The sequence below is a fragment of the Thermobia domestica genome, chromosome 9, assembly GCF_964235325.1.
Source record: "Thermobia domestica chromosome 9, izTheDome1.hap1.1, whole genome shotgun sequence".
Classification (NCBI taxonomy): domain Eukaryota; kingdom Metazoa; phylum Arthropoda; class Insecta; order Zygentoma; family Lepismatidae; genus Thermobia; species Thermobia domestica.
In genome coordinates this window covers 122,218,426-122,239,104 of record NC_137462.1, presented here as the reverse complement: position 1 = coordinate 122,239,104, position 20,679 = coordinate 122,218,426, and the positions used below count along the sequence as shown (strand labels likewise).

General features: G+C 37.4%; 1 protein-coding gene across 4 annotated transcripts in view; it reads right to left on the bottom strand.

The window, feature by feature from the left end:
* The window catches only part of Akt (AKT serine/threonine protein kinase), a 203,629-nt gene that overhangs the window by 6,282 nt on the left and 176,668 nt on the right, over positions 1–20,679 (bottom strand). For all 4 annotated transcript variants that reach the window (XM_081771806.1, XM_081771804.1, XM_081771808.1 and 1 more), the window contains exons 9-10: positions 16,853–16,990; positions 6,563–6,727 (exon numbers count right to left, since the gene is read on the bottom strand). In XM_081771806.1, the coding sequence (XP_081627932.1) occupies positions 6,563–6,727; positions 16,853–16,990 (303 nt within the window). The remainder of the gene's footprint in view (positions 1–6,562; positions 6,728–16,852; positions 16,991–20,679) is intronic.

The following is a 20,679-nucleotide window of genomic DNA, read 5'->3' as shown; positions in this document are numbered from 1 at the left end:
GTTTCTTTGTTTTCACTATATATTCACTCATTTATACATTTAACAAGCTTCCAGACCCACATACAAAGCTAATTCACTCTGGAATTATTAATAGTTAATAAGAATAACGATGGAAAAAGGAGCGGAAAGGGTTTATATAAAGGTAGTGCTTGGCAGAACTAGGGATATCTCGAAAAAAAAAAAAAAAAAAAAAAAAAAAAAAAATCCTCCGGAAACGAATCCTGAACCTATCGATTGCAAAGCAAGAACGCTAACTACTAATCTACACCCACTTCGTACATATACACAAGATGTTATCAAACATTAATGCTTATCATCCAAAGAACAAAAAATAGTAACAAACGAACAAATGTTATTACGTAGTACAACTGCTAAAGATGCCACATTTTTTGACACGTATTTCTTACTGGATAGATCATATCTACAAAAAAGATTACCAGGAAATGGCGTATCAATCGAGACCTCGTTAATATCAAGTCGGTGTGAAAAACTAAAATACTTAGCTACTCAAAATTCGCCTTCTGCAACCAAACACTTTTGCCATCGATCAGCCAATAACTGGAATCTGTGGCGAAAGAAATTTGGAACTACAATGCGGAAGTCCTCACCTGTACGTTATACAGCCCAATCACCAGGGACAATCTTCCCTCCTAGGAAGTGATCGAGATGCCGGAAGAGGTGGTATTGAGTGGGAGAAATACCGGGGGAACACAGTAGAGAAGGAAGGGTTTCATACTGCAACTCACGGAGAGTCTGCACCGTCCTTTGCGCGACATATGAATGAACGTTGCCGTCCAGCAAGAGGACACCATATCTGTTAACCATTGCTGGATACCTGAGGACAAGTTTGTAGTGTATTTCATCGAGTTCTGCACCATAACGATCTGAACTGATGCTTTCACCTCACATCAGAAAGACATGGATTATTCACACCATCCAATCACGATGGTTAATCACGATCCAACCATTATTCTGACCGTTTACATTGTGATAGTAGATCCATTTTTCATTTGAAACTTTCTCGGTTATTCCTTACTCTCAGCAGATGGCGAGTTTTGTTAGCCGGTGTTTACTCATATGGCACCCTTCAGTCTAATTTCCACCTTACCGACTGCACGGAGATGTCAAATCACAGTGATATGGTGTGTGCCTACTTCATCTGCAATGACCGAAGAAAGTTCGCTTCCATACTGTTCTTGAGGAGCTCATCTGTATATACTGGTCGGTGACATTTGCAATGCTGTCACCGGATCGAAATTTGACAAACCAACGGCGAATGGTGCGTTCATTCGCCATTTCTAACTCAAATACACTGTTAATGCTTTCTGTGGCTTGTGCTGTAAAATGTCAGTTTCAATTCGTGAAGAAAAATTACTCGCAATTGTGTGATCTTGATGGTGCATCTTCATACTACAATGTTCAACAATACACTACCTCCTAACTGTCTCGGTACCCCAGCCTATGTGTTGGAGAACAGAGTTTGTGACGTTAGACGCATAACTTTAGTTCATTCTTGTGTTGCGTTGCTGAGGCGAGTTTCCCACCAGACATCAAAGTATGCATTTCATTCACGCCTATCCAATACGAATTTCGGGTTTAGCCGAACTGAAGTGGGACATCATGATGTATTTCTGTCTAACTTAATGATGGGTTGATGACAGAATTACAATTAACATATTTTATGTGTATTACAGTGAAACAAAGACTGTATGATCCAAGAAAATACTAGAAAAATGGATACGGAAATTACGTTACGAAATGTATCTGTATAAAAATAAATATGGAATATATGCAGACTAAACATTCTTTGCGTAGCAACCAGGTTGTTTGAATTAAGAACTGAACACATCTCAGTAATTTCTCGACACAAAACAAAACTCTTTTTACATATTTACCTCCTACGTTGTTCGGCACTCTTCTATAGATTTTACATCGCTGCAACAAACTTGCATTGATACATTTTGTTTACAAACTTGCATTTAGCATTATGAACTTTCTTTTAAATCAAAGATATCAATCTTTCTTTTGTTGTTAAGACTTTATGCTATATTGTACTTTTTCTAACATCACTACTATTTCAATATTAAAATTCTTGCTTTATACTTATACTAAGCTTAAAGGCCCGTTCTTCGCACAGGAAACTGAAATGAATTTTAAGCCCCTGACAATGTGTACTTGAATCAAAGTGAAATGAAGAAACCTCAGCCAGACCCCAATTCTACGTTTAAAATCCATTTCAGATGGTGCAGCCATTACTCTCCGTGAACAATTAAGACCTCTTTCCTCTATTGAGATATGCATTTCAATCAAAAGGAAATTATAAAAACCAACGTTGACCCAAGTGCTATGTTCAAAAATTTACTTACTTTGGCCATTTTACTAACAGAAAATGTGAAAATAGCTTTTTTTTTAAAAAAAAAAAAAATCCTCTTCCATTTAGAAGCGGAATTTTCAAAAATGTTTAGGCACGTAACCATTTTCTTTTTAATAAGGAGTTATACAAGGTTGATTCAGCATGCTCCGCTTCTGATCCACTTCCAGTTATAGCAGACACTTGTAATTTTAGGCATGACATCAAACATCATTTAGACTAATGTGCACAAAGTTTGAAGTACTTACAATTTTTCTGTTCTTTACAGGTTGTTGATCAGTAAGAAGTGTAGCTTGATTGGAAAACATGGAAAAACATAGCTCCGAGCAATGGCACAATACTTAATGAAGAAACATCTAATAACGAAAGACATTCGTGCTGATACGGTGGAAACTCTTGGGGACTCTTATAACCCCTCATATGACAAAGTGAAACGATGGCGCAGTGAATTTAAATGACTTGTGAAGATGAGCACGATGGTGGTCCATCTGCAATTGTCACCATGACAGAAACGATGACAAAAGTGCATGGCATCATTTCGACTGACCGACGAGTGACTATTCGTCACATACAAGAGACATGTAGTATCTCAACTGTCAGTGTTAATTTAATTATTCATAAACATTTATTATTAAATAAAAAGATATCTGGATGGTGGCTTCCAAGAATACTGACACGTCCAGATCAGAAGAGGACACGTTGTGTAACAATTCGGAACCCGTTACGGATGATCAAGACTGACAAACGAAAGTTCTTGCGGAGATTTATAACCATTGATGAAATGTGGATTCACCACTGCGATTCTGAGTGTAAACGCCAAAGTATGTAATGGAATCACTCCCACTCACCAAGAAATTCGCGGTCCAACAATCAAAGGGCAAAGTAATGGTATCTGCTTTTTGGGATACAGACCGAATTACATTCATTGATTATCTCGAACAGGGAAAGACAATCACATGTGTTTATTCTGCATCTCTAATTGGAAAATTACGTACTTCCATCAAAGAGAAACGCCATAGAATGTTGGACTGTTGTGTGTTGTTTCATTGCGATACCGCACCCGAACACACCTTCCAAGTTGCAGTGGCTGCAATTCATGAACCAGGGTTCGAACTCATCCGCCATGCTCCAGATCTGGCCCCCAGTGACCTCTATCTGTTCCCTAACCTGAAAAAGGCCTTTCATGGCAGATATTTTCGTAGCGATTTTGAGATGACGGACACTGTGGATATTTGGCTCCAGGACCAACCAGAAGACCTTTTCTTCTGCTGGGATTGAAGCATTGGAGAGTTGATTGGAAAAGAGTATTAATGTTGCAGCAAACTATATGGAAAAATAACAGTGGTTTGGTTCTCGTGTGGGGATTCCATCTATGTTAAGGGCAGAGCATGCTGAACCACTTTGGTATGTATACCAATTTTCATCTCTCTAACATGAGAGACTCATGAGATATTCAATTTTTGGCGTACATTTTAAATTCTTTTTCCCCTTTAGGATATGCATTTTAATGAAAGTGACACTATATACAGCTGGCTCGAGCTACGTGATAACTGAGTTCAATAATTTATTTGAAACAATTCAGCCATTTTTCTATGATGATGAGGCAGATAACGTCGATGTAATTTTTACGCAATGATAAATTATGGAAATATATCTTTTTCTTTTCTCCCCTCCCCCCTTACTTAGTTCAATTTTCAAAAACTGCTGGGACATATGTTCACTTACGTTTAGTGAAGAGTTTATATACCGAGTTTCATCTTCCTATATTTTGGAGTTTCTGAGGTTACTTCTGACATAAATTTGAACCCCCTCCCACCCTTTAGGAAACGCATTTTAATTAAAAAAAAAAAAAAAAACTATGGTAAAATTCCAGCTTAAGGAATTATTAACTATATTCAAAAATTTATTTGAAACAGTTCATCTGTTTTCTCGTGATGATGAGAATATAATGTAAATTATTATAATACATAGCGTAAGCTCCCGTTCTTTATATGGGGGAATAAGGTTTAATGAATACTACATTTATACCCTCACGTGTGTGGCTATTTGTGGCACACTTTATACATTATCAGCAAACTTCTGCCGGGCCGAGGGATTGAAGGAAGCGGGGTGGTGCAAGCTCGACTTGATCTTCACTTCCTTCTCTTTCTTCTATGTCAAACAATATCAAGAAACACACACATATATGTTTAATAATTTAAATGAAAAGTTTAAAATAAAAAATGTCACTTTTTTAAATCTAAGGGATTTCGAGATAAGGACATCTTATTACAGAATTTGCAACTACCTTACTTTTCACTCCCTTACAAGTCGAATTTCGATAATAAAGTGTTTATCTCCCGGAATTCCCTAAGTTTAAAGATATGATATTTGCTACTTTGATTTTTTATTTAAAATAACTAGACATATGTTTCAAGGTATTTTGATACTTGACCTACTGAATCTTCCCACTTCTTTTTCTTCTCTTCTATCAAATATCAAAATACATTGAAACACGTGTTTACTTATTTTAAGTGAAATATCCAAATAATAAATTTCATGTCTAACCTTAAGCAATTCTGAGATATGGATATGATTATATGATAATTGCAACCACAGCCCTATTTCTTCCCATATCTTTTCTTCCCTTCTAAGTAAAAATTAAAAACAAACGCTGTAATCCGTGGTTAACTATATGAAATTAAATATCAAAATATCGAATTTCAATTCTCTAATTTTCAGAACACACAGGCATTCTCCTTTGATGGGCATAAATTTTTATTTTTAAATCTAAAAATGAAACGCAGCTATATAAAATTGTGTAAAATAACTAATTTCAAGTTTAATGGCTCTTTATGTCTTTATTCTCCAAACTTCAAGTCTATAACCTTGAGAGACTCAGAGATATGGAAATAATAGTTGTCACTCCCATTTTCACGTTTCACTCATCGAATTTTCAAAAATTCTTTCTTAGTGGTACCTTATGGCACAAATCTTTTGTATTGTCTAAATTTCAATTTTCTACCTTAAGCAATTTGGCTTAGACATACTCTGAGTGAACACTTGAAGAACATCCATATACATCGTCCAACTCGGATGGAATTCTTACTACAGAACGCACAGGGTTGGTAGCTAGCAGCTTAAAGGTCTTCGGACAACACGAGTATAGTTGTATTCTGGGTGGATCTGTTGTGTGTGTGGATCACAGTGTCTGCAATGCCAAACGATGCCAGACAGCGCCTACTGCGTAACAAACTTTACGCGTGGCCATATAGTAGGACTAGAAGACTAGAGTGCTCGTCATCCATCGATGGTTTACACGATAGGAGAAGGTACAGGGTTCCCACAGCAGGCGTACCCCTGCGATGCACCGAGGAACCCATAGACAGAAGGGTCGTTTGGATCGTATTAAATGACAAGACAATCAGAGCTGCTACTCCACCACCCTGTGAGCGCTCGAACACTGAACATTCGATTGTTGAAGAGGCACGTCTATGCTCTCGCATTTTCTCGCACGATTACCCCTCATACTTGCTCATCGCCACAAATATATTTGGTAGTATCGGGAGAGGCTGCAATGATCAAGCAAATGGAGAGCGGTGGTATTAAGCGACGAGAGTGTTTTCTTAACGGTTGTTGTGTGTGTCCACAGATATGTAGAAAGAGAGAATCTTCACTGTCTGTTTACACTTGCTACACAAGACCCATACCTCATAGTTAAGAATAAAGGGAAATAAGCTACAAGGCCCGCTCGCCTCTATTTTCCCTCAGGAAAATATTAACTGTACATTCGTGACATCATCGATCCTATCACCAACCTTACCTAAACCTTTTACTGTACCACATTTTCTGATAATTCGCATCTGCATATCGCCAGAGCAACTCAGTGAGCTTTAGTCAGTATAGGTCTTCTAACTTGGCTACTTGCTTTCCGGATCTAAACTCTATCAAGCAAATGGGAGTGTGCATTACCATCAGCTGGGGGTCTAGAAAGCGTACTCAGCTACTCCGAAGTCAATATGTTTAGTTAGTAAACTGGAACGCTGTTACTATTATTTTAAAATAAACGTTGCTTTGTTCAGTGATTTATTTTTCTACTTCAAGTTATTTAAGATAGCAAAGCTAATATGAGTAAGTTAGTTAATATCTATGTACCTCACCATATTTTAGAGTTTAAACATACTACAGTGTGCTTAAACATAATATACTTACTTTCTTCTTAACTAAGTCTGACCAGTTAATACAGCTAAAGAAAGCATGTGCCATGATCTCTTTTGCATCATCAGGCCCACCTCCGAGTCTTTTGTTTGGGTCTTTTGCTAAGAGTCCACTCAGCACATCTTTGGCTTCTGATGAAATGGTGCGGGGAAATTTCACCTTCAAAATTTAATAAATAAATAAATAGTAATAATAATAATAATAATAAAAATCAATTACTAACTACGACTAAACATTTGTATAAAAATGTATTTTTACTAGTAAAACTTAAGCATAGTCGCAAAATATCGTCCTTCATTTTATTTTTCTTTTGCTTGTACTAACTTACAAACCAAGGGACTGAAATATTTCAGAAGCTTGTACAGCGCGTCAAGGTATACCACCATGCCAAATTTAATTCAGAACAAACTAGTTCGGCTTAAATCGTACGATATATAGTGTGTGATTTTTCAGGAAAAAACAAATGACGGACGAAAATAGGCCAACAACGCTCCAGCACAGGAAAATGGAGCAGAGAACATGCACCCTTGACCGTCGATGACTGGATACTCTAAGTACTGGACCATCGATGACTGGATGGCCCAATGAGTTCTCTTTCACCTTCTTTCAAGCAACAGACTGTGTTTATGAATGACGAACGTGCAAGCAAGCTTATGCTCCTGACTGTTTCTTCCGAACCATGTAGCACAGCAACAGCTCTGTGATGTGAGAAGCAACTTTCTGGTATTCCATGAGTCATGCAATTATGCTCTCGTGATGCATTATTCAAGTCATTATATCGTCGTATGAGAACCAAAGTAATGGAATTTTTGGAAGGAAGTCTTAAGAATGGAATTTTTATTTGCTTCGATTATGAACATAATTCTGAGAGGTCCCCTTGGTGTTATTTGAGTGTTATTGGAGTTGACTTTGTCATTGACTTGCCTGCTATGCAATAATGTGTTTATCATCTTATTAAAACATTTGTTTGAAAAAAAATCAACATATTTCCCTTTCTCCTTTAAACCTACGAAAATGGAGTTACGTTTCTTTGGTTCTTATATGATGACATGAACATTTTAGGTGATAAGTGAATCCTATGACCCACATGTTTTTTTCGACCATTAACTAAACTTTCCAAGATAACAACGCACCAATTCACACTTTTACTGAAGCTGTTGAGAAATCATTTCATGAACATCGGAATGGGTTACACTTAACACCTCCCCTTGTCTGTCCTATCCCCATACATTATTTGAACACGTTGGTCAGTTCTGGAGCTCAGATTCCGAAGCAGATATTCTCCTCTATTCCCAATGACGAAACTGAGTATTGTACTACACAAGAAATAGTACAATATTCCTCTGGAAACCATTAGTGACTTATAGGCCTCCAATGCTTACAGAATTAAAGCTGTTCTGTGGATTAACAGTGGTCCCACGCCGTATTAATACAGTAAGTTGAATTACCTTAAGTTGTTTGTATTATTTTCATAACGATCTCATATGCATCACTTTCCGTGTTCCATTTTCTCAGAATGGCCATTGTCACAAAATTTTAAGTATATTTTGTTACTAGTGCGTTTTCGTAATAAAAGAAAAAAAAATCATTATATTACGTGTTACTAGTGCGTTTTCGTAATAAAAGAAAAAAAATCATTATATTACGTGCGGTTCTTTCCTTAAGGTCTTAACAAAAAAAGTTACTAACGTGGACAATAAGTAAATACATTATAATCTACCTGCCAATAAACTCAAAACACTAGGGTCAGGATTATGGCCATTTGATTATATATATATATATATATATATATATATATATATATATATATATATATATATATATATATATATATATATATATATATATATATATATATATATATATATTAAAAAATGAAATTATATACGCTGCAAATGAAAAACTATTTGCTGTTATACAGTATACACATCTTAAAATCTTTGTTGTTGTTCTACTGTGGTTAATGATTATGGTAAAAGTGTTGATGATGTTATATTAAACTTCTGTCCAGAGTTTCAATCTTGGAATGTAATTTTGATTTTTCAGTGATTCCTACATATTCTGTATTTTTCCTGGACAGAAGTTGGAATTACATTAGTGATATCTTTCTCGTCGTCATTATCGCACCCCCCTCCCCCCCAAAAAAGAAGAAAGAAGTGTATATAATGTGTAGTAGCAGCAAATAGTTCTTAATCACAAATACAATAGTTCTTAGTCACTTCCAAAATGTTCACTTTATACCAGGCCCGTATTTATATATTGTGCGCCCCTGTGCTCTAAATAATTAGCCGCCCTCCCTCCCCACACAAACCTATGTCTCAAACAAGGAAACAAACATACCAGCCCCTGTCAAGTAGCAGTTTAGGTATTACAAGTTACAAAAGTTACAACGTAATTTTAAGTGGCTTAATTCTCTCAATGATGATTCTGACGTGGTGTTCTGCCCGAAGGTGAACCCATGGTAGTTTGCCATTGCCTTTCACGGGATGACGATGACGACTACTAACGACGGGACCTACAGCTTAACTTGGGATCCGAACCACTTGTGTCCTTACCGGGAATCGAACCGGGAACCCCTTGATTACAAAGCAACGACCTTAACCACTCATCCCTTGGGAGACATTCTCATAATACTGGCATGTAATTTATTCATGTAGGTTTTAATTTACTGTCCGGAAAAAATGCATTCTATTAATTCTTAATCAACCGTTATGTCATTTTTATATTTCACAATTTCATTTGAATTATGATTGAATTTCTTAAATATTTAATCTTATTATTCTAATAGTAAAATATGGAATAAAACCTAGGTAGTGTGTTTGACATTGTTTATTCTGAACTTATCACAATTAAAAATTATATTGAGTTTAGTACAAAGCATTTTATAAAACTTCATATGTAAAAAATTATATTAGTTTACATGAGTATGTATTCTTTCATATGTTTTTAAGCTACTCGAACGAATAAGAGAAACTTTCTCCAAACTCTTGACGTCACTGTGAGACACCAATAATTATTGGTGATAACTGATAAGAATTTTTTTTTTTTTTTTTATATTATTCACCATCAATACTGGTTTAATAGCATCTACATTAATAATACAATAATCTGTCTGTCTGTCTGTCTGTAGCCCTTTTCAACCCGAAAACCATAATAGATAGAAACATAAAATGTTAATGTTTTAAAGCTCTCAGAGAAATGATACAAATAACTTGTTCCGAGTCCCTAGGTCACACCTGAGCTGAGATATGGGGTGCAAAATCCCCATAAGAATAACATGGGGGCAATTTAAATATAATCGAAAACGACCAATATTAGATGTGAATTCATAGTTTCTGAGGTCGCTGAGATTAACAATAAGTTTTAATCCAATTCAACTTCAAGGTCATATTCCACTCCCTGAGATTTTAAAAGTAATCGAAAATGACAGACATTAGTGTTGAATTCATAGTTTTCGAGGTCACTTAGTTGAACGGTTATCAGTTTTCATGATGTTCAAGTTCATCTCCACCATTTGGGATGGAAGTGGAAGAGACTGACTTTTTAAAAATAATCATAAAGCTAGCTAACTACTAACTACTGTAATTAGAGCGAATTAAGCACATTAACACACTTTCTCGCACTTGTGCGAGGCTCTGTGGGTTGCTAGTTTTAAACAGGGTTGGCAAAAACCATGTTTAAAAAAAAAAAGTTTTTTTTTGGTTTAAACCAGTTTTTTTTTTTTTTTTTTTTTTTTGTTTAAATAATTTGTTCTGAGTATTTATATTAGAATTTGTTCCGAGTATTTGAAATAACCAAAAAACCCGTTTTTTTTGGTTTAAAGCCGTTTTTTAACCAAGCTTTTTGGTTTAAATAGTTTGCTCTTTGTATTTATACTACATATGCACAAAAATACATTTGTTTCGCCTTGGTGTTATTATGCAATAACGGTGTTATTCTAGAAGGGATCACATAAAGCTTAAAAAGGAATCCAAACCGCTTCTCGGCTTACAGAGAAATTGTCCTCTATTTGGATTCGAAACCGGGACTAATTGGCCACAAATGCGATGAGTCTGCCGACTCACTCACGAAGGACTCCTGATAAAAATTCGTTGAACTGATTTTTACATACTTGTTAATATAATTGTCAAGAGTCATTTCAGAAGGACAAAAGATACACAGTTACAGAAGTGAAACCATTATACAGAATTATATAAGTATTAAAATAAAATAAAATAAGTATGAACAATTTCAAAATACTGCAGAGTGCAGAAGAACTAATTTAGCTCAAGTTAGTTCACTACGACTTTTATTAGTCCAAGCTAGTTTAAGAAACACCACGACTTAATTTGCATATCAGTAAGGAAAGTGAATAAAGATACGAATTATTCGAGGCCAATTTGGCTCTGACCCACTTTATACATAAAAAAATCCCAAAGATATTTTTGATTTCAATAAATGCTTCTCGTGGAGTTTATATGACAAAAAAGTTCGAAATTTTGATGTATCTTATCAACGTCAACATTACTGAAACGAAACAATATTTAGAATTTTTACTTTGATTGCAATTGCATAATAATAATAGCTAAGAAAATATTACAAAAGAAACATTCATAACATTATAAAATGTTGCTTTCGTAGTAGAATATCTCTAAATAACGAATGGGAAATTTAGGTCTGAATATAATACGAATAGTATACGAGAGTGAAACGTCATAACCACAAAAGTATGTTCCAAGCTTTTACGAATACGTATTGAAGACCTATAGCAACAATTTTAAGAGATTTGACTTACAAGAGAGTCCTTGTTTCTCTGACCATAAAAAGTTGTCACTGCATTTAATAAAAATAGTTTTCGCCATATTGTGAATTCTCATGTTTTACTTCCGAACTCCTCATATTCTATACTTTAAGGATTAGTTTAAAATTAAAAATTTAGATTCTGTTTCAGCAAATCACAAATCATCACTAGAGATTCGTAAGAAATCTAAATACACGGTTCAATAGTAGTACACATATTTCTCATAAACCACAAGGAGGAAAACACTTAGAACTCCTCAGAGTCTTCAACATCGACAGGCACTTCTTTGTTGACTACTTTAAAAAGAAACACAAGGTTGGACGCTTTTTGAATGTCCAATCTATTTCTAATTTTAGAATGTACTAGGCCAAACGAAGAAAAACTTCTCTGCACACTTGCAGAAAGTCCGGCTGTGAACAGCTGTTCAATTATTGGAAACACTTTTACAGTAAATTTATCAAAGTCATTTCTCTGACCAGTCATACGCTGTCACCTCGTCAGTCACTTGTGGTTGGAAAAGTGTTTTTTGGGATGGAGATGATTTTGCTTGAAACTTTATTATTAATGGTAGTAATTGTGAGTCGGGGTATCTTTCATTAGCGAAATTCAGAGCAGATTGCTTTTCTTCTGCGGTAAGGTCCAGGTCGGTTTTTTTTTCTCTGGGATCTAGCAGGTACGCCAGAAGATGAACTGGACTAATTGCTATGTCGTACCTCTCTTTCACTTTCTTCTTAGAAGCATCTTCCGTGATTAAGTTAAGTAGCTCCCTCCATGCTCTGACTGACTTTGAGAGAGTGCAGTCATTTTTCTGCACCTTGTTTAATGCATCTGAAGTTGGTGTTAGAAGTTCCCCAAGATCTTCACCATTCCTTTACAGAAAAACATTCGAAACCTTTTGTTGAACATTTTTATCGATAGCATCGCGATTTTCTTCACATATTTTTATTAGAGTCGGCCAAGCTTTGATTTAAGACTGAAACCAGTCTACTAGTGTGTTCCATCAAACTTCACTTGGTACGACAAGTTTTGTACACCCAGATTAACGGAAACATGCATTGGCGTAGTGGTTGTTCTGAAATATTTGATAATACTAAGTACATGTTTTTTAATGTCAGACATTAGGAGGTCATTACTTAGAAGATTCAGGATATGGGCAGAGCATCCATATGTGATGACATCCGAACTTCCCCCCCGTTTTGTATATTTTTTTCCTCATTTTTGTTACATTTGCGGTACTATCAGTAACAACTGATCTTACTTTGACTGAAAATTCCTCCTCACATTTTCGAATACTGTCTTTGTAACATCAGCGAGACTCCGCAGTGTGAGGTTTACCATAAGTATCAACCGTGTCTACCAGGTAAACATCTCCATTTGCTGTAGTTATTGTCACACATATAATAGGTTCATTATGAACATTTGACCAACCATCAAAACCGACGCATACCTGTTTCACCTTAAAGAATGTGAGTAATTTTGTCCCTTTCCTCTTCACGAATGAAATCTAAGAGAGGTCCCCCGATTTCTTTCCTGTTTGGCGAGCAGTATCCAGAACGCAAGTCATTCATCAGTTTGATAAACTGAGGATGTTCCACACTTCTAAAAGCAGAGTTTGTGGCAAATATGTAACGAGCAACTTGATGGTCCAGTTTCTGTTTTTGAATTGGAGTGATCTTAGTAGTGTAAGAATCCAACGAGCTGGGGCGCTTTCTCTGAAGTTGTGAAGTTGTAGAAGTACGCACATCGCTAATATATTTCGAAGTGGAAGGAATACTGGATTCTGCTTGAGAAGACTATTGCACCGATGTCCCACTTAATGCTGAAGGTGACGAAAAGCTTGTTGTACTATCTGGAAGAAAAGAAAAAAAAGAAAAAAAAAAACAAGCTTAGTAATTCTAATACAAAAAATTCTGAAAAAAGTAAAAAGGTTCAGAAATTTATTTAGTAGAAAAAAGTCTTTCATCAAGAATTTATTTAGTAGTAAAAGTCTTTCAACAAGAATTTATTTAGCAGGGAAAGTCTTTCAAGAATTTATTTAGTAAAAATATAAAAGTATTTCATCAAGAATTTATTTAGTAGGAAAAAGTCTTTCAGAGTTGTCATTCGAATTTAGCTGGAGCGAAAGCAGTACCACTTTATAATCAAGAAACTTGCTTTATTCGCTAGGGGTTCGCTCCAAGGCCTTGCGTTCTGGCTTGATGGAGGCTTCGCCCACAGACTCCGTAACTTATTTCTTTCTCTAGAATCAGAGAACATTATTTCTTGTGCGTTACACTTTGAAATTTGCAAATTGATTCTAGGGATACTCTTGCTGGGCTTTATGATTTTTTTTTTTTTTTTTAAATTGTATGTTTGTAGCTATCGAACTTTTATTTTAATTCATTTTTACAAGAGAGAGATATTTTGTCCACCTATCCATATAGCCTTAGGGGCACTTTTTCAACGGAATTAAATACCATACTTGAAACAAGTTATCCATTTTTGCCTCGGTGCGAAGCCTCAACGTCATGCAAATCCTTTCATGGTGTATTTCAAGCAGTGACCCAACGTACTTTGCTAAAAATCTTTGTTTCTATTGAAATTATAACGTCTTTGCGAAATCTGGTGGACAATTTCATCGAGAACGAGGTATGCTTTACGAATCTTACATCAACAATGTATTCTGCCATTAATGGCAGGCCATTCTTGTGAACTAAGAGGTTTTCAAATCTTACATTGGAGGGAAAAATTAAAACAAAATATGTAAGAAACAACTTCATGTCTTCTGCTTACACACACACACACACACAAAGGGGGGGAGGGGGGGACAAGATATTTCCAGGCAAAATTGTGCGATTCAAAAGGATATTTAATTGAGTGGTGAGAGAATAAACAAATTTCATTTTAGTGTTTGCTTTTTTGCACGAAGGAAGTAAGTCTGAAAAACTTTGCTGGCTCACGAACAATTGAGAAATGATGCCAATTTTGTATCTCATATTAACAGGCCTATAGACTTAAATCACCACTTGTTTTTAACTTTTAAAAATTGAGGGGGGAAACTGAATAAAATATTAAAATCTTTGGAAATTGGGCTGCATAGGGTCATGTAACTCTATGGTATGAACTCAGGAATGTTTTAAATAACTTATTTCTAACTGAAATACCTGATAGGCCAGGCCAATGATTATTTCAGTGCACAGAAGTGGGAAAATGTATGAAAAATAGGTATTGTAATGAAATTTCCGCCGAGATCTCAAGCACCCGGAGGAGGAATTGAGGAATCTTCCCCGGACCACCCCCTGAAATCATCACTGGCCCACACTATAACGCCACAATTTGTGGGTCATCAGATATTTCAGCTAGAATTAAGTTATTTAAAACATTTCTTATCTCATACCATAGAGTTCCCGTGACCTCTCTACTTTCCAAAATTATACTTTAGTTTCCTCACATTAAAATAAATAAATAAATAAATAAAATAAAATAAATAAAAATGTAGGGATTTTAGCCCATAAGCCTCATGTTTCTTTTCAGAAAATCGAAAGGTGAAAAAGTTTGTTTCCCAATAGGTATTCATATTGTCCGGACCAAATTTTCAAACTACTTATTTTTAAAGTTCACGCTACATCACTGACACTCATAGCACGTTAAACCTAGGCTTTCATTTTATAAGACTTCTTAGCGTTCTCGTTCTCATTCAGAGCTGAAGGGTGTAAGCCGGGCTTATCAAATCTCCAGGTCAGTCATTCCGACAAATTTTCGAGGTTTCCCCTCAGTTATACCAGGCGAGTGCCGTGGTGGTTCCTTACACTTTTATTTCTTTCAAATTGTCATCCTTGCTCATTGTGAATAATTCCAATGTAAATTGGTTAGCCTTGCAGCCTATTATTTAGATATATTTTACTAAATAGATAAATTAATTGAACATTAAATAAATAGAATGCTCTTACCTGATTCCTCTTCAGATTCCCTTTCATGGCTGTCACTGGAGCATTTCTGCAAATGTTTCTTCATCCTTGCAACTTGCCCTTTTAATTCAAGTTCGCATTTTTTTCACCTTGCTCGTCTTCCTTTTCTGTTATCTTTTTTACTACGCCGAAAAAAGTCCACGCTGTTCCGAAAGTAGGCATCGAAAGAAATGAAATGTTCAACTTCCTGGTCTAACAGGATAAGTAACGCTATTAAAACCAAGTTTTACAAGAAAAGTTCTCAGGTCGGTGTACTCACTACTTGAGTAATCACTATCTGATTTCGTACTACGTAGCAGCAGAATGGAAGTTCCACCCACTTCGCTCCAACACCAATAGTGTATTCGCTTATCGGAAATCGGAACTGTTTCATTATAAAGTGGTTGGTTTAAACCAGCCAACCCTAGTTTTAAATATTACTTTATTGTGAATCTTTATTATTATTATTATTATTATTATTAAAAAAAAAAATTGCTGCCCTGTGCTAGAGCACAGAATAGCACTTACCTAAATACGGACCTGCTTTATATGTGAAATTCCCCTACATCCCTAACCCCATTAAAATCTTTTCTTACGTATGTCTTGACAGCGAAAACTCAACGTCTAACATGTCTGTTTAAACTGAATTACAGGACAATACAGCAGAGCAGCTGAGTACTTTTTGAGTTCGTTGTATAAATAATATAGTTTAATTTCTATATATATAACTAATTTTGCAAAAAGAAGAAAGAAAACTAAGTTTATGTACTCACCTTTCTACCTGCAACTTCGTTCAATAATCGCGTCTTTAAAAGTTTTTCAAGTTAACTTATTTTTTCAACAATATGACTGAGAAAAATGGTCAGGGTCAATTGAATACACTTATTTGAAGGAAGTCCCAAGGAGAGATAAGTACATATAAGCTATAAAATGTTCTCTACGTACCACTTATACTGAGAAGAAAAGAAATTATAAAGTGAACATTTAACCTTTTCCTTTAGACCTGACAACAAATTACGACACTTGAAAATATAAAAAACAAAAATATCCTACGTAAACTCATCTTATGAAAGAAAAAGTAAGGCTGCTGTGGTTCAGTGGTAGAGCACTCACTTCGCGTGGTGATGGTGGGCAAACACCGTGTGCACAGCACAGGGTTCTCCCGTTTTCTTCCACTTTCTACATTCCACCACTTCGTTCACTTTTATCTTCACCGTTTTTTGTAGCCTCGGAGGATAAACATGGAACGTACAATAACACCCAGAATGCGAAATGTGATGTAATAGTGATATTTTCTTTTTCTTTTGATTCGGAGTTACATTAGGATACTCTTATTTTTATATTTTCTTGACATCAATATTTAATCAGTATTAAATTTCGAAGAGGAATATCACAATCAAATTACAGTCTATATACCATGAACTTTTATTTATTTACTTATTCGGAATATGAAAACTAGAACTTGAAATAACCTTATTATGACATACTGTTGCTTATTGGGTGTTGTAATATTTTACTAAAAATCAATAAACGAAATATAATGGAACAGTTACCTTAATACTTTTAACTTTTACTTACATCTTCCATTAGAATCAACGTGAACAGAACATCATGATCCTTATTGTAAAATGGGAGTCTTCCACACATCATTTCATACATTACAACACCCACGCCCCACCAATCTACTGCTCGCCCGTAATCATTGTCCTCTAACACCTAGAAATTACAATCAGGTGATTAATCAGTATTTTATTATTGATTTCATATGCATTAAAAAATATTTTAACGATTCGAATTCCTAATCATAAAATTTTTCAACTATTTCAAGTTATGGCCAGTCAGCCCATGATACAAAGAACTTTTCATACACCTAGTACGTCGATTACCATATACGCCATTTTTCACTAGAATTACTAGATATACTACCAAACTCTTCTTTGTATCTACCAAATATTTTAAAAGGTACAGCAATGGCATACAATTGTAAACGTGGAGTTAAAAAGAAGCTTGCACCTCACACACTTCATGCCTACAAATTCACATAAACTGGAACATCATCTTAGAGTAAATGAAAACAAAGTTCTCTGAATTGTTAACATAATAGTCTTTAGCTAGAAAAGTAAGAAAAAGAGAATATTTAGCTACATTGTGAACTGAAGGTAACCTGAAAGGTAAAAACTTTCACATGCCACCGAACTTTAAGGTTTTTAGTATGATACACTGACAACAGTCCAAAATTCTCGAATATTTACGGGAATTCGGAGTGTATCCATTTCTAATACAGCTAACACACCTGATTACCCTTGAAAAACAACTTCTGAAGCAGCTTTTTCTAGGGCTCTGGAGACATCCTCAATTTTTGGACAGAAAATTTACGTCGCCTTCTGGCTAACTTCAAACTTGACCCTTTTGAGTTTTCTTGAAGTCTTGAAAATAGAAAGCATTCCTAAGGTGCCAAATCCGGTGATTATAATTTCTGCAGGATGATACATGCTTAGGCCAACAGCACTGTAATATCTCAAGGAGGTTGTTTACGCAGCACTCAGGTGGTCGTGAACAAGCAACGTGAAAACGTGTGGACAAAGTCACTCTGCCTAGTCTACGTCAAGGAGTGCAATATAAACATACGGTTATGTTTCGAACAGGGTCGCAAGATCAGAATACGTAGAGCGCTTCTCGCACCGCGAAATTAGTGACATAACAGTGATGCTTATGTGAAAGCATTGACGAAGATAACCGTACGCAAAAATGATCGGGCAGTTGACCATGCAATGTGAGCACACTACGGGTTTACAAACACCTTGAGTACATGACGGCGTGACGGATCGTACAGTATCGATTTCCGCCCGACGCCGGAGCACACTAACAGGTCTGGACCCATCAGAGTCTGCTGGACGCTGGATAGGTGACACCACCCATTTAAATGGGTTTCCATTGACCCAGAATCATAAATGCCTCAAGATACAATGGGCTCATAAACAGTCACTGACGTACTGGTGGTAGACGTTCGCCGCTTCCACCGGTCGTGCAGTGATAATCGCACACCTTTTAGAAGCTACTGTAGTGATACAATATACCAATGTGCATTATCGAGCGTCAGAGCGACCGAACGGTAGGTGTGATGGTACGAGGCGCCTTTCGATACAATATGATTCCAGTTGCTATGCACTGAAGGCAAATCCTTACCTGTGGCCGCTAAACCAGAGAAGTTTCTGAAGCTGGAAGCATATCCTTCTCTTAGTAAACTACGGACACTATATTTCAGCAAGACAATGCCCGGTCATATGACTTCCATGCTCTGCAAGTCTTCTTCGAGAAGCGACGGGTACCGCTGTTTCTCTTTCGGCACAATCCCTTGAGATATCAGCCTTCACCCATGAGTGGGTATCTTGTTAATCAAGGTTCTTCATCAGACAATGTCTTGATCTTCTAGACTAGCATGAAAGCGTGGACCCAAAAGACTTTTTTACTGTTCTTGCTGTTGGGGGAAGAAGACCAGAGTCTTCGTCTTCCAGAAGAGAGCAGGTATCGTAAGCAGGTGGGGTGTAGGTTTCGCACTGCCCTACCCAAGGTTCTTGTGCGTTGGTGCACTGAGCGATTTAGCTTAAACCTATCTTTAGAAGGAGTAGTACTTGATTGGGTGTGGGTTTCGCACCGCCCAATCTGGTGAATCCTTTGAAGGGAGGCGAGACCACAGCACGCTAATCCACGTCCCCGTCGGTTCTTCTGGGCAACAGCTGGCAAAGTGATTAGCGTCCCAATTGGGATATTTAATCGTAGATAGGCGGGAATCTATCCACGAAAGAGGGAAGGCCTAGCAAGTCAAGGATGGCACCCTCAAAGGGGAAGCCGGAGGACAAGGGGAGGAAGACCCGAGCCACTGGCAAGGAGTCGCCCAAACCGAACCCGAAGGCGAACCCAGCTGCCAACGAAAGTGGCAGTACCAGTGCTCCAAGAAAAGAAAACTTGGAGAGCAAGCCAATGGCTACAATGCAGCCACCGAGCAGGCAACCCGAGCAGCCTCTCAATGACAGCAACGTCAGCGAGAGTGGCTCGGAGGTAGGCACTTCCTCGTCGGGTTCTGAACCGGAGGAAGTGGAAAGTGTACCAAACACCCACCGTCTGCTCATGGAGAGCGCGGAATTTCTGGATTCTACTCTCAAAGTGGAAGAAAGAGTAACCGAAAAGGCAATGCATCGCCTAAAGGACAGGCTGATTCAATGGGCCATCGAACGGGGCAGGCTCCTGGGGAAGATCGAGCAACTGCAGGTCATGAACCAGGAACTAACGCTCAAATTGGTTACTCAACTAAAGGAGAGCCAACCTCAACCTGTGTCTTTCGCAAAGGTAGCTGCCAGGGCTGTCTCAAACGTGCAGGGACAGACCACTAGGGCAAAACCAGTGGCGCAGCCGCGACATGAGGTATTCATCAAGCCAAAAGCAGATGAAACCCCCAAGGACATCAGGAAGACCCTGACGCAGGAACTTAACCCTGCGAAAGAAGCAATTAAGATCAGGGCGGTGAGGAACGCAGGTAACAGCGTGGTCATTGAGACTGAATCGGCATCAGACCTGAGGAAAATCCAGGACAATCAGGAACTCTCGGCGAAGCTTAGGGTTGAGCTTCCGAAAAAACGGGATCCACTGGTCATCATCTATGATATACCGGAGGGCAAAAGTTCCGAGGAACTCATTGAAGAGGTGCACAGCCAAAACTTCGGTGATGACTTGCCCCTCTCTGAGTTTAAAAAGAACTTCAGGCCGAGGTTCAAAGCTGGACCGAAGGGAAAGCCAACAGTCTATCACGTGGTCGAGGTCTCGGCCAAAATGCGGAATCACTTACTGGTCCGAAAACGCATCTTTATGGGTTTTCAGTCCATGGCAGTCAAGGACTTCCTTGTTGTGCCTCAGTGTTACAAGTGTAGGGACCTAGGTCACGTCACTAGACACTGTAGGTCGGAGCAGGTGTGCTCCCATTGTGGTGTTAAAGACCACAAAAAGGAAGCATGTCCTCGTAAAGACCGTGAAGCTACTTGCATCCCATGTAAGAAGCGTAAGCGAACTTGCTCCGGGAAAGACCAAGGATTGCGCCACGTACAAAGTCCTGTTGCAAAGGATAGTCGATCACACCGACTATGGGCTGTAATTTAGCTAAAACGGCAACACAACTGGTAAATCGAGTGGTCGGAGCATGTAATACCTATAAGGTATTACAATTGAACGCAATGCGATCCAAATCAGTTATGTATGAGGTCCGCAAACTTGCGGAAGACATGTCGCTCTGCAAGAACCCTATACAGAGTATGGCAATTTATCGGCCTTGCCTCTCATGGCACAGGTAGCGATAAAAGGACAGAAGCCAAAAGCTGCGCTCGTACTGCTGAACCGGAGTCTTCGGATGACGG